Below are 14,573 nucleotides of genomic sequence, written 5' to 3' on the forward strand. Positions count from 1 at the left end.
CCTGGCTCCGGTGGTTAATTCTTCAATAATCATCAAACATGCAAAAATAGATGGAATAACATAAGTATCATCCGTAAATATGCAATATATCAATGAATAACAGTAAATTAAGATATAAAATAGTGATGCAAATTGAACGTATCAGTGAGCCTTTGTGACTGCTATGGCAGTAAATTTTTATCCGTGGCTCACCACTAGGTGTTGGTGGTCGTCAGAGCGGTTCCCCCCTTGCGTAGATGGGATCATTTTTTTTTTTACTTAGACCAACATCGAGTAAGAGGCTTGATGATCCTTGAGATGGAGGAGTGGAGGCTTTTGTACATGGCATAAAATGTTATTACATGACTGTATAGACGCGCATTCGCACGTGCACATTTACTATTTCACGAGAAAAAGCAAAAGAAGGAGTCTATGCACAAAAAAATCCTCACATTTTTTTTGCAAACCTGAACACACGGCTGGCACATGTCACGGGAGGGAGGGCCCAAACCGCGGTAGGAGAATCCAGCCCGTCGCTGCCAAGGCCAGCACCGTCATGGAAGGAGCCCGTGCGGCGTACGCGGTTGCGGGCCGGCCAAGTCAGAAACGAAAAGAAAAGGGCAAAGCAGCAGATATTTTGGGTGCCCTCCCCCTCCTACCCTAGGTTTACCAGGTGCGTGCACACTTCCCTTCCTCCTTCCGGCATCCGCAGCTTTTGTTGCTTTCTCGTTCTCCCTTCGTCTCCCCCCGATCTTCTTCCCCCGCCCGCTTCTCTAGGGTTTCTCACGCGCGACACCCCACCCACCAACCCCCCACGGCCGACTCCAATCCGCTCCATCCTCGCCCCCGAGCTCGCGTCAGGTCAGCTCCCCTCCCCTCCCCGATCCCCATCCCACCTCGCGCCGATCTGGCCGCCCGCGCGCGCTCGATTCGCTCGATCCAAATCCGCCGCTCCGTCCTCTTCTACCCGCGAGCGCGTTCGAGCCGGCCCGTGGCGCTAGTGCCGCTTGTTGTCTTCGGTGTTTCGAGCCAGCTAGCCGGCGAGTTGCTTCCGCGGTGGAATCGTTACAGATTCCTAGGTCATCTCCGCCAGGGAGCAGCAGCGGACTTCGGTTAGCTGCGGGGTACCGTTTCCCCCTAGCGAGGGTTTATACTTCCGCTTAATTAATCCTACCGCGGCCGGTCTCCTCCTTCTGGCGCTCGATCTAGAAGCTCTGCCGGATCTCGCCCGTTTGCTTGCATGCTGCATTTTCCCGCCGGATACAAGGTTCCGGCGGCGATTCCGCGTGGTTGATGCTATTTCGGAGTGTTATTTTGCTTGTTTTCCCAGTTTCCGTCTAGCATTTAGATTAGATCTGCTGCTATGCTTGTTAGTGTCGATGCGCTGGTTCATCTCCCTAAGTAGATCTAGTTACTACGGCGCTGCTTGTACTGGTTTAGGTTCGATTAAAAGTTTCATGTCGGGGTTTGCTGCTGAGTAGCAGCACTCAATTTACTTTTAGATTTTATTCGCTCCAAGTTTGTGCTAAAATCTTAATAGCTGTCTAGCAGAGATCCGAACCTAATTGAACCACAAACGATTCAGTTTAACTTGTGTGTGTTATCCTTCTTCTTGGTTTGAAGCTTAAGTTTTTACCTGCATTGTATTGAATCTCTGGAATTCACTCGCAGGTTTTAGCGTTCAGCAGTAGCATCTTCATCAAAGGTTTTGTGCAAAATTATGCGATCTTCATGGGCTGATTCAGTTGCGAACGCCGAGGAATCGGCGCCCGCGACTGTTGCTGCTCCCGCTCCTGTTGCCAACCACCAGAACTCGCGCCCCACTCGCAGCTCTTACGTCCCTCCACACCTCCGTGGTCGCTCGCCAGATAGCCTAGCGCCAGCTCCAGCACCAGCTGGAATCCAGCCTTCTGGACCTGTGCCACCTACTGGTGGCTACGCAGCCGCTGTTGGTGGCACACGCTGGGCTGCTCCTCCTGGCGCTGTTAGCACTGGTGTAGGCGTTACCCGCCAAAGTGGTGGTGGTGGTGGACGTGGTGCTGGTGGCGGCGGCGGCGCTGGTTGGAACTCCCGCCCTGGTTGGGGGGACCGCAGGGACCGCGAACCAAACCCTTTTGGCGATAGTGAGCCAGTTCCTGCTGTGGCCGCAGATGTTGACTTCGAGGCTCAGGCCAACACAGGCATCAACTTTGATGCCTATGAGGACATTCCTGTGGAGACAAGTGGCCATGATGTGCCTACACCGGTTAACACCTTTGCAGAGATTGATTTGGGCGATGCTCTGAATGAGAACATAAGGAGGTGCAAGTATGTGAAGCCTACGCCAGTACAGCGGCATGCCATTCCCATTGTCATTGGAGGCAGGGATCTTATGGCCTGTGCCCAGACTGGGTCAGGGAAGACGGCTGCCTTTTGTTTCCCAATCATTAGTGGGATCATGAAGTCAAGGCCACCACAGAGGCCAAGAGGCTCCAGGACTGCATATCCTCTTGCACTGATATTATCTCCTACACGTGAGCTATCAGTCCAAGTAGGTCACCACTCTGATTATTTCGTTTGCTCTTGTTTATTTTGTTGTAGTTTCTTATATTGTACCTCTCGTTCCTCAGATTCATGAAGAAGCAAAGAAATTTGCATACCAGACTGGTGTTAAGGCCTGTGTTGCATATGGTGGAGCACCAATACATCAGCAGGTATTTTTGCTGTTACAATTTTATTTTGTAGTTTTGATACGATTTTACTAATTACATTAATGACCTTCTTTTATTTCTGTTGTACTTCATGGTGTTTGATCTACTGTGTTACGTTATTTGCAATACCGAAGTTCTTTCATACTTCTTCTGATGATGATACCTGCATGCATTTTTTGTGTCTGGGTAATATGAATTCAAAGCAATGCATAGGTTTTAAAAATGGGGTTTTCTAGATTGTTATGATTATGAATAGAAAAACAAAAAAATGTTGTTTGTTGGTTCTATGATGGTTGTGCATGAGCAATGTGCATGCTGCTGAGGGCAATTATTCATTATTGATTGTATGAAAAGTTTTCAATTGCATAGAACTTGCTACGTAACTCTGGTTTTTTCTCTAAGAAAAACAGTTGCAACATGATGTTGATGCTTAGCATGTTGGTCGTGTGAACATGGTTTATTACTGATAAGGCTGTCTAATTACTAAATAGTGAATAATTGTGATAGTAATAAAGCTTCTTGCATTTTATGTTTATCTTTAACTGTGTTCACAAAAGCTTGGGAAAAAAACTCTTCTTTATTTAATAATTTGACCAGCTTGAAACTTATTTGTAATGCTGTTGGCTCTATTATGTCTTCTCTTTAATGGATGGTTATTGCCCATACCTTATTTTTATTTCACAGTAACCCTTTTAACATGACATCCGCTGCTGCTTTTTGAGTACATTGTTTTTCTGTTATTGTAGTTGAGGGAATTGGAAAGAGGTGTTGACATACTTGTGGCAACTCCTGGTCGGTTGATGGATCTGCTGGAGAGGGCTAGAGTATCACTGCAAATGGTGAATTACTTAGCTCTTGATGAAGCTGACCGAATGCTCGATATGGGGTTTGAGCCACAGATACGTAAAATTGTTGAGCAGATGGACATGCCCCCTCGTGGTGTGAGACAGACAATGCTGTTTAGTGCTACTTTTCCCAAAGAGATACAGGTTTGGATTTTCTTTAGCTCCACATGGTAATAATGAAATACAAGTTGAAATATCATCAGCATTTGTGCCATGATTATTCTGTTGGCTGTCTAGCATTGGCTTCTCTCTTGTCTCCCTGCCATAAAAATGAAGTGATGTACACGTTGAAATATCATCAGCATTTGTGCCATTGTTGTTCTGTTGTTGTTGTATCAATGTCTTTTGGCTCCCTACTGTAAAAATGAACTATATGTTTGAATTGGTCAGACAAATTGCAGTCATTAACATTTGTGTTTGTTAGTTTGCATTCAATGGTGAAGGTATAATATAATTTATCTTGCTTAGCTCTGTCAATTCTGTTTTTTTTGCTAAGAAAATATTTTGCTATTATTTGTTTGGTGGGTTATGTGTTTATCTCAGATGGCAGGGAAAAACATCATCTGTTAGGTTGTTTGTGGTAGCAATTCATGCCTACTGTTTTCTTAGTCATGTTTTATTTTTCTGCAGCGTCTGGCTTCAGATTTCCTTGCAGACTACATCTTCCTTGCTGTTGGAAGAGTTGGTTCCAGTACTGATTTGATTGCTCAAAGGGTAGAGTTTGTCCTTGAAGCTGATAAAAGAAGTTACCTCATGGACCTTATCCATGCACAGAAAGCCAATGCTGTTCCTGGGAAGGTGATCTACATTATTTTGATGCTATTAGTTTCATTACCTTCTTTAACTGGATGAAGGCTTTGTTTGGCATAGCAATGTATTACCACGACAACTTCATTTGTAAGCAAAAAATGCAAAGTATCCTGTTATTGCAATCCAAGACATATGAGTAACTAATGTGAAATGGGTGATTGACGGATAACAGCATTTACCTAATGTGATTTGCCAATCAGATAATAATAGATTCTTGCATATCTCTTGGCTCCATCTTAAAACCCCGAGAAAGCTGTACTGCAACTGCAAGCTAATGGGATATGGTGTCATAATTCGTGTGACTATTGTTTAGTTCCAAGCCTCAATAAATTGTGAACTTGGTGTAGTAATTCATCCAAATATTGTTCCATTAACCTTTGTTTTTACCTTGTTTGCAGCAATCTCTTACCTTGGTTTTTGTGGAGACAAAGAGGGGAGCAGATGCTCTGGAGAACTGGCTGTATACAAATGGGTTCCCTGCTACAAGTATTCATGGAGATCGTACGCAGCAGGTACTTCCATAGCTGCCCCTACCTGTTCACATTATAGGTGATGTCAGTTTGTGTTGTTGTAGTAATTTTTTATTTCCCGAATATACATGCTTACATTATAGGGGAAGTATTTACATGATCAAAAAATATGCTCTGCATCTGTATCTGATTTAAACCTCCAATTGATGATTTATCCTTTTTAAAATGATAATACATTGTTATTGGTATTGCCATCTAAATATCTGATTCTCTTTGTATTCTTACTCGTCCAGACTGAGCACGTTTGGGGATTGTCCTTTTGCCTGCCACATACTAACATAATATGTATTTCTATGTCATATAGGCGTTTGATTGGATATCACAATTTTCTTTGTGCTTGTTGTCTTATCCAGGAAAGAGAATATGCCCTGAGATCATTCAAGAGTGGAGCAACTCCCATCCTCGTTGCAACTGATGTTGCTGCTCGTGGACTTGACATACCAGATGTTGCCCACGTCATAAATTTTGACCTACCAAATGACATAGATGACTACGTTCATCGCATTGGGAGAACTGGGCGAGCTGGGAAGTCTGGTGTGGCAACTGCATTTTTCAACGAGGGCAACATGTCAATTGCCAGGTCATTATGTGAATTGATGCAAGAAGCTAACCAGGAGGTTCCTCAATGGCTTGAGCGCTATGGTGCCCGTGCATCGTTTGGAGGTGGTGGCGGCAGAAACCGCAGATCAGGTGGTGGAGGTGGGGCTCGATTTGGTGGCCGTGACTTCCGTCGGGACACCAGGGGTGGTGGCGGCGGCGGTGGAGGCTATGGTGGCGGCGGTGGTGGTTATGGTGGCGGCGGTGGTGGTTATGGTGGTGGTGGAGGTGGAGGCTACGGTGGCGGTGCATCTAGTTCCTGGGACTGATAGCATCTCCTGGTTACCGTAAGAATTGAAATGAGATGATCATCGTATTCTATTGACTTAGCTGAAAACAGTTATTGGGATTTGTAGTCACTGGTGGGTATGGTCTGGAAAATGCCCCCATTTACCTTATTTGTGGCTGGTTGTCACAGCACTTGTGTTTCCCGTGTACCCGGTTATTTTGTTCACTGGCATGAAGTCTGGGTGGGCTAATTTTCTTTGCTGCGTTACTGGTTCAGTGGTTCTTTCTGTAGTTCTGGATGATGTGTCTGTTGGGTCGCTGGAGTTCATTGATGTGCTTCTAGATGTTTCTATGTGGGCAATAGTGATGTTGTTTTTCTGCTCTTTGCCTCAGATCGTATTCTAACGTCTGGTACAGATTGTATGAATGGATTACTAGCAGCTGCATTACTTCAACATCAAATGAAATTTGCCATTTATTGTATCCCTCTGTTTCTTGTCCACCATGATGGTGAATATAATTCTGGGTGATGAAGTTTCAATATGCGGCCTTTGAGGCAAGATTCTTCCTAGCCTAATGTTGCGATGCCACCATCGTGGTGGCTCGAAGCTTGGAAGCTGTGGATTTCAAGATTTAGAGCGAAGTGCTTGTGCCAAAATTTTCAACTATTCAAAGATCAAAATCTGTTTATACCTCGAAGTATCTGATCAATGGGTGAGCTAAATTCCTTATTGAGCAGGAACTTATTTCAATCTATTGCCGCACAAGTTTTTATTTGCATGATGATGTGCATGGTGAAGATGATGTCACTGTCGTTCGGGTTGATCTGCCAGCGGTGGATGTCATCCACTTCCGTTACAGTTTCTTGACTAAGTTTGAGCTCAGTGAAGAATCTTTTGTATCTTCTATCATCTTGACAACCTGCCATCAAAATCACTATAGCTATCTATCTCAAGATGTCCACTCTTTGCAAATCACAACCTCTTTCCCCGAAGTCCCCTTCAAACATTTTAGGATTTTGTGCCCTATATCAAGATGCCCACTACTTCGTTCATAAATATATGTACTCACCACGCCCACGACCTCGATCTCTCCTCCATTCCCAAGAACTCTGACATTTGCCTCATGGCAAGAAGTTCTAAGGTGATTGCCCCCCTCTCTCTAGCATGTTGGATGAGAATGATGATGCTAAAGAAGAAGATGTAATCATCGGCTTATTTAAAGTAAAGTGAACTCTTCGTGGAGATGCTCTTGCTAAGTTTGATTTATTAATGGTGAGACCGTTGCTTCACGTGATGAGACCATTGAGGAATTGCCATCTCATACTGAAAATGCAAAGCGAAGATTCAATCTTCTAAAGCAAGAGTTAAGCGCCGTAAAGCATAGAATGGAGCTGATGCGCCGGGATTGGAGAAGTAGGTGAAGAAAGGGGAGGCGGGATGGAGGTTGAAGGAGGCAGAGCAGGCCCACCACCGCCGGCGGCAGCTGCGAGGGCGAGTGCATAACGCGGGGGTGTGCGATTTCCGGCTGTTTTCATGGGCTATAGCCTACCCATTGTGAGCCAGAGACATTATCCAAGTCACCGTGTGACTTAGAGGACATTTATCGTTGCCTTTTCGTATTTATAGCCGTATTCGTGGGCTATGGAACACTTTTGTCAGAGCACAATGTGTTTTCTAGGTCAGTGGATGTAAATAGTTGCCGTGATTGTTTTAGAATGAAAGATTGAATCAAAAAGGTGATTCGATTGATTGATTGCTGGGCTATATATAGCCCGCCTCAATGACGGTTTACAAGGTAGTGTCTGACGTGATTGGCGTTTGGACAACGCTACATGTTAACTGCATGGTAGTTAGCTTAATGGCAAAGCTAACTGCTTGTTAGTCTAAATCTACCGCTAAGTTAATTCTAACACTCCCCCTTGGACAACGCCAATTCTTGAAAATGTCTTGTGTAATCTTCAAAAATGTTCTTGTATGATCTTAAGAGTGTTTTCTACAGCCTTGAGTCTTGTAAATTCCTGAGATTCTCCCCCAAAAAAACCCTATGGAAAAAATATGAGGAGAATAATATGTGATATGTTGTTAAAACTCCTTTAAACCCTTTGGAAAAAGAAGGAGAAAATAATACAACATATTAAGATTGTTATATCAAATTGCATGTTATATAAAATGCTAGAGGCAAATATATACAACATTATATATTTCAGGAATATGTGAAATTTGAGTAAAATATTCTAGCCCAATATGTGGAAGTTTGAGGGCTTGACGTGGTGCTTTTACATGATGTAATTATAATTGTTCCATGCAATTTAGCAAGACCATATGGTCTAGTACGTATAGTAGCTGTAAAAGCAAAAGGCTTGAATCTAAACAACAATAACCAGTTGGTTGAAAACAGTAGTGTAAATATGCAAAATCCCATGAACATGATATCTCGTTTGTAATATACAAAAGCTAGAGAGCTAAATTGTAAATATAAGTTTAGCCTGGGTCTGAACCAGAAACTAGAGGGACGTTTGCATATTAAACCAACTGAAGAGATAAGGTTCTCTATCGTTTCCTCTGTGGTGTTCACGAATCAATCGATTCGTCTCAGCCGGCTTTGCACAAAGGGCATTGCGGGGACGATGCCTTGCTCTCGGCCGCTCCAGAGGGACTGCGTGTGGCGTGACCATCCATTAGAGTCGCCTCCGTGCCGGGAGGAGCCAGGCCGAGGGCCAGGGCCGCGCGCTCCGCCGCACCGCGAGGGCCCAGCCGAAGGCTGCGGGGTGCGCCCGCTCCGGTGGCGCAATTGGTGGTGCGCCGTCGGTTCGACGCCGCCTCCGCCACGAGGAGTCGGTCCGAGAGCTGGCCGCTGGCCGTCATGGCCACGCCGTGCTGGGGCCGCGGATGCAGCTGCTGTGATGCGCCGGCCCTGCCTCTGTGAGAAGCCGGGCCGTCGGGGCAGGGGTCGCCTCTGCTCTCGTGACGGCAAGGCCGAGGACGGCTTCTACGGGTGCCGGAACGCGGTGAGGGCGCCGCGCCGGTGTGAGCCGGCGACGAGGATGCCGACGAAGGTGTCGGTCGTCGACGGGCGTGCTGATGCGCCTTACTAATCTTTTCAATCTCTCTGAGATATTGCTTTGAGTAGAGGCAGTGCTGATAACGTGTTTTAGAATGAAAGATTGAATCAAAAGGGTGATTCTATTGATTGATTGCTGGGCTATATGTAGCCCCTGTACAGGCTCCTCAATGGCGGTTTACAAGGTAGTGGCGTTTGGACAACGCGACATGTTCACTGCATGGTAGTTAGCTTAATGACAAAGCTAACTGCTTGTTAGCCTAACGCTAACGCTAAGTTAATTCTAACAGTGATGTTCAGGAGAACTCGTCGTTTCCATATTTTGCTGGCATCAGGAAATACCGAAGAACTAGGATGTTACATGGCGGTGAGCTCTGTCAGCAAATTCAAATATTGAAGGATGTTTCTGAGAAACCAGCTATATACTACGGAGTACGAAAGAAAGCAAAGTCTAATTAACTGGTGTTGTCTACAATAATTTGGCCATTATAAAGTCATCGACAGTTTAGTAAACCTGGTCATTGTCAAATTATTATTTTTTGTTTCCCCGCAAAAAGAAAAGACCGCTGGGCATAAGATTCAAGCCATTGGCACCGTAAGCCTGACTTCGTTCTGGTGACAGGATGAGAGCATCCAGTCTATGATTTTGCACTAGGAGCTAATTCGACGGCTAGTAGCTTGCTTGCTTGGGTGTCTTTGCCACCTCAGTCTACGCACATGAACATGTGTTACTACGCACATGTCAGCTTGTAGATTGTCAACTGTTCTAGTTTTCTTTGCAATCCAAGTACTAGTATTATTCTTGCTGGGTTAAAAAAATCATAAAAAAATACTGCTCTTCATGTTGTCTTGTTCACTATCCCATGCGCCTCACTTTGTGCTTTGCTAGTAGCAATAGGTAAAATCAAGGTCGTTAGATGAAGCTAATTAAGCTGCAAAGCGGGCAGCAGCTACTGGCGTCACTGCCAACTCAGGCCACAACTGGCCAACGGTCCCTCCTCTCTGATCATCAGAAGGTCTTCCATGTCCCCAGGGGCATGAATTTCAAAGCGCATTTGCAAAGCAAAACTTGCTCAGGATAGACCTTTCACTTTCAGATGCTTGTCTAGCACCCAGGCAGATGTTCCTTTGCTCCTTCAGAGATGTATTCTCAGGCTTCAGTGATGCGATGAACACAAGTTTAAACGAAAATCCGTATGTTCAGAAAAAAGAAGTAGTTGGCCACACGCTCCTGATCAGTGGTTGGTCATAGACTCATAGTCATAGTAGTACAAGCTGCAAGTCAGTCAGGTGAGGAGATGAGCCAACCTGAATACACACCTGATCGACTCGATCTTATTTTATTATGCACGCACGTGGCTAAGAGAGCCACTCACTCACCAGCATGTTTCCACTTTAGACTTGACCTGGTCAATTCCACATCCCCAAAAGGCCAAAGCTAACAACAATTTCTTATACTACCATCTAACAAAAATCTCTTGTACTATTCAAACTTGGCGCCTATGTAATGTCGTGCCTCTTTTCGACCAAATCAAAACTATTTACAACAACTAATTTTGACTAGATTTAAATCCCAGCATTTGGCGCTCAAAAAGATGTACACAGCTCACCCTCATTCTCAACCCGGTCGGTGACTGAATCCACTAGTCTAAGCGCAAATTCAAACCAAAACATTCGGCGATTTGAAAACTTGTACACACCGTGCTCTTGCCAACCTGAGGTTCGAAAAAACAAAATCTCACTCCGCTGTCGGTTTCTCCAATTTCGTCATGAAGAAGCTAGTCTAGCTGAATTGTGCCGCCGAGCCAGCAGTAAGCAACAGGGAAGAAGAAAAAAACACAAATGATGATCGATCCATCATCTTCAAGCCATGGCCAATTCTCTTCTTCTCGACCGTGCATTGGAAGTTCTCAAGCCACCAGCAGAACTTCCCTTGCCGACTGGTCGTGATTGCGGGAGTGCTGACTTGATAATCAGATAGAGTTGTGGCTCCAACACCAAGAAGCAGCAGAGCTTTCCTCGGAGGCGCCGAGCAGCTCTTCGAGGTACTCCGAGCCGAGGTCCTCCAGCTCCATCACGCCCTCCGGCCGCCGCGCGGCCTTGGGCTTACGGCTCGCCGCCGCACCCGCGGGCCGCCTTCGCATAGAATGGCGCCGCTTGAGCGCCAGCACGGGTGACAAACCGTCGGCGCGCCCGCACACGTCGTCGCCGGCGCAGTCCAGCGACCGTCGGACCTGCTCCGCGGGGAAGTTGAGCACGGCTGCGCCGCCCCGCATCGCGAAGGCCGCCTGGTCGTACGCCAGCGCCGCCTCCTCCGGGCTGTCGAAGGTGCCCAGCCACACCCGCACGCCGTTCCGCGTCGAGTCTCGGATCTCCGCCGCGAACTTGCCCCACGGCCGCTTCCGCACGCCGCGGAACGCGCGCCCGCCGCCGACGTCTCCCTCCGTGTCGACGGCCTCTCGCTTCACCGGTGCCGTCGTGCTGGTGGAGGGCACAGCTACTGCATCCTGCGCGGAGTGGGAGAGCATGTCGACCAGGAGCATCTCGTCGGCGTCGTTTGTGTCGAACGGGAGCAGAGGCGGGGTGGCCGGGGCATGATGCCACGGCGCGGAGTCGACGGAGCCGGTGGAGGAACCCGGCGACTGGAGGGGAAATGCTCGTTGCTGCGTGGTCATGGCGCGGCGGGCCAAGAAGTTGACGACGCCGGTGGTGAGGAGGCGCGGTGACGACAACGAAGAAGTAGCGGTGCTGCTAGGATGATCAGACATGGCGTTTGCTCGAGTTGAAGCAGTTAGAGGCATGTCAGTTTTTATAGTGGTGGCGCCAGGTTATTTGTTGGGACCAAGAGGGCCGAACCGGAATTATGAAGAGATGCTCTGTTTCTTTGGTTGACACTGAAAAGGTGCTCTGCTTTGTGGCTTCCTTTAACTGTTTTTGGATGCCTTAGCAGAAACAAAATCAAGATTGATCAAAACTGTTTTTGGATGCCTTTCCTAGTTGCTTCGTTGGGACTGGTAATTCTGCTGGCTATGCGCTCTTCTGTTTATGAGGATGTTATATCACTTATTGGTTCCCATTGTTATAGTTGTGACGGAAACCAAAGATAGTTCTGAAAAAGAGATCCACAAATTCATCAAGTTTCTGTTGCTCTATCATGAAAATCAACACTATTTGCTCCCTTTCGGTTTTGTTAAGATAAATCTCTTCGGAGATACCATACGAAGATTTATTCAGCGGACCCAAGATTTAATCTTGAACAAAATAACAGGAATACACAAAATTTACACTAAATCCAAACATGGGTTAGAGATATTTCCAGTTTCTACTTTCTTGAGTGAATTTCACTTTTTACCCTTTTGTTGTATATTTGTGACACATATTACCTCATTTAGCGGAAATTTTACCGAAATGTCCCATTTAGGAGACTTTGAATACAGATTTACATAAGTTTAGCATTTTTACTTGTTTTTGTTAGATAGGGCTGGCTTGTTACGTCGATCTGGGGCGATAAAATTGTAAAGATTAGAGGACATTATTTGTAATTATATCCAGAATTATCTTATCCATCCGATCTATCCATAGGTTAGAAGTGTTTCCGGTTTCTATTTCCTTTTAATCAGAACTAATGCAATTTTCACCTTGCTTACATCAATTGTGCCGCAATTTCATAACGGTATGTGGATCTTCGACCATAACAAGTCCTAATATTGAGTTGTGTCATGTAACGGTTTAAGACTAGTTAAAGCTGTGAGAATTTCAATGCCTATGGTAGAGCGTATATCTTTTTAAACCGTTGGATGACGGTTTCTGAGATATATGGTTGAATGTGAAAAATTGTCCAATACCTAAGGAGGCATGTTACCATCTGCCCTATGTATCTTTAGAAAAACTATCCCTCTGATACATAATAAGTGTCGGGGATTTAGTACAAAGTTAATAAGATTGGACCATCGTGAAACATAATACTTTATTTGTTTAGTATTGTAGGTGCGGATAACTTTTTATATAAACTTTATCAGAAATAGATGAATTCCACTTTTAGAAGACTTATATGCTTTATAGAAAAGAACGGCGGTAGAATTTGAAAACGGTAATCATTGTTTACTTTTTTCCTTGAAGTACTTCTGCTCCCTCCGCTCCAAGTATGGCACAATATTTTGCCTAAATATATCTAGATTCACTGAATCTGCGGCAACTAATTTAAATTAGAGGAAGCATCATATTTTTAGTTCTTAAAAAAAGCTAATTGCTTCTCCGTCCCAAAAAGTATGGCACATATTTAATCTAAATTTTAATATATATATTTTTCTAAGTGATCAAGTGGAAGTAACGGCTAGTACGTGGTAGCCACTGCTACACACTCCACTCAGCTGGTAATAATGGGCAAGGTGGCAAGGTGGTGTGACGATTGATTATTATGGTACTACTGCAAATCGTGGTCACGCTAGCTTAGCCGCACGTGAGTCAATATGCAGGTCCATTGCACCTGACCTTTACATCCACATATCAATTTGTTAGTGGCACATATATTACTACCATGCATCGACGTCTGCTATGTTTTGTTTCTGAAATTTCCAAGCATAATACGTAGCGTTAGGCGGGAGATGCAATGCACCTCGCCTGCAGCGCTATTGCTTAACCGGTTCCTTTTCCATCTGTCGTACGTACGATTCGTTCCTTCGTGTGTTACTTCCCCTTGTGTGCTCGGGCATTTATATGCCACGTGTTTATTAGAATGTAACACTCCAATACTCCACTGGCACATATTAATCAGCTATATGTATTCCACATACATTGTATCTGAGACTGAGAGGTTTTTGGTGCGTGCGTCAATTAGGTGGGTTTGGAGCCACGTCCAGTCTAGAAGAACATCAAGAAAATAAATTTACGTTTAGGCGGCGTGCAGTCTAGAACATATAGATGCTCTTTTCTGGTCAAGTTGCACGCAAGTCTCCAAGAGGCAAGAACTGGACCAGATGACAGCACACGTTACTCACCACTTATCAGCTAATTACATTTTATTATAATTAGCTGGCTCTGAATGTTGACAGGCCAGACATTCTGGTTCAGATCACAGCCCTGTAAAATATGAACAAATTGTCGGGTGACCCGGTCAAATCAAAGAGAAAGCAATATTTCATAATTTCAGAGAGTTCTAAAAGAGTACTGTACATTGGAAAGGCCCGAAGGTGATGATTTGGAAACCTGTTAAATTCAGCTACAAAACCAAATTCACTTGGGAGGTATGAAAAAACCAAGTTTCGCGAGGAATGGTCATATGCAGTAGTACATCATTACTCGCTTCTTGTGGTGCCACAAGGTAGTGCATATAAGTAAAAAGTCAAACGATGTGAAGTTTAACCGAGTTTATAGAAAAAATTAACTATATCCACAACCACAATACCAAATTTACACCATATAAAAATATACATCATGATTAATCTAATTGTAATCTAGATGTTGATATTTTTATCAACATACTTGGTCAAACTTTACATCGTTTGACTTTAGAAAAAAATATGTGCAGTACATTTTGGCAAGGACGAAGTACTATATTCATGCATGACATTTTTTTCCATACCTTCCAAATGAATGCGAGTTTAAATTTTAAATTATACATATGTATAGAGCATCAAGTCTCTAAGGTACCTTCTTTTTCGAGACTTTTGATTGAGAACTTTCAAATAAACCACAACGCTGGATACTTTCTCCAAAGTAGTTTGTATACTATTGCACCATGAAAATGTTGAAGATGTAAGGAAATTATCATATAATTTAATCTAAGTAAACATTAAATAAATGATTGTTGGAGAATATTTGGCCACTTCTCC

General features: G+C 44.6%; 2 protein-coding genes across 2 annotated transcripts; one reads left to right on the plus strand and one right to left on the minus strand.

Moving 5' to 3' along the window:
• Positions 1–691: 691 nt before the first annotated feature.
• Positions 692–5,947, plus strand: LOC127292295 (DEAD-box ATP-dependent RNA helicase 37). The gene is made up of 7 exons (XM_051321657.2): positions 692–840; positions 1,651–2,509; positions 2,589–2,672; positions 3,416–3,658; positions 4,145–4,312; positions 4,723–4,836; positions 5,208–5,947. Exons 2-7 carry the CDS (start codon positions 1,700–1,702, stop codon positions 5,718–5,720), a joined length of 1,932 nt encoding a protein of 643 aa, XP_051177617.1. The 5' UTR covers positions 692–840; positions 1,651–1,699; the 3' UTR covers positions 5,721–5,947.
• Positions 5,948–10,080: 4,133 nt separating this feature from the next.
• LOC127348334 (ethylene-response factor C3) lies at positions 10,081–11,513 on the minus strand. Its single transcript, XM_051374391.2, has one exon. The coding sequence runs from the start codon at positions 11,508–11,510 to the stop codon at positions 10,716–10,718; it is 795 nt and encodes a 264-aa protein (XP_051230351.2). The 5' UTR covers positions 11,511–11,513; the 3' UTR covers positions 10,081–10,715.
• Positions 11,514–14,573: the final 3,060 nt, after the last annotated feature.

The sequence above is a fragment of the Lolium perenne genome, chromosome 4 (assembly GCF_019359855.2).
Source record: "Lolium perenne isolate Kyuss_39 chromosome 4, Kyuss_2.0, whole genome shotgun sequence".
Classification (NCBI taxonomy): Eukaryota; Viridiplantae; Streptophyta; class Magnoliopsida; order Poales; family Poaceae; genus Lolium; species Lolium perenne.

Bases quoted from the DNA above. Each gene is read 5' to 3' on its own strand.
- LOC127348334 (XM_051374391.2), bottom strand. From the start codon at position 11,510: ATGTCTGATCATCCTAGCAGCACCGCTACTTCTTCGTTGTCGTCACCG.
- LOC127292295 (XM_051321657.2), top strand. From the start codon at position 1,700: ATGCGATCTTCATGGGCTGATTCAGTTGCGAACGCCGAGGAATCGGCG. The intron at 3,659-4,144 runs GTTTGGATTTTC...ATTTTTCTGCAG, and splicing joins CTTTTCCCAAAGAGATACAG to CGTCTGGCTTCAGATTTCCT. The intron at 4,837-5,207 runs GTACTTCCATAG...TGTCTTATCCAG, and splicing joins ATGGAGATCGTACGCAGCAG to GAAAGAGAATATGCCCTGAG.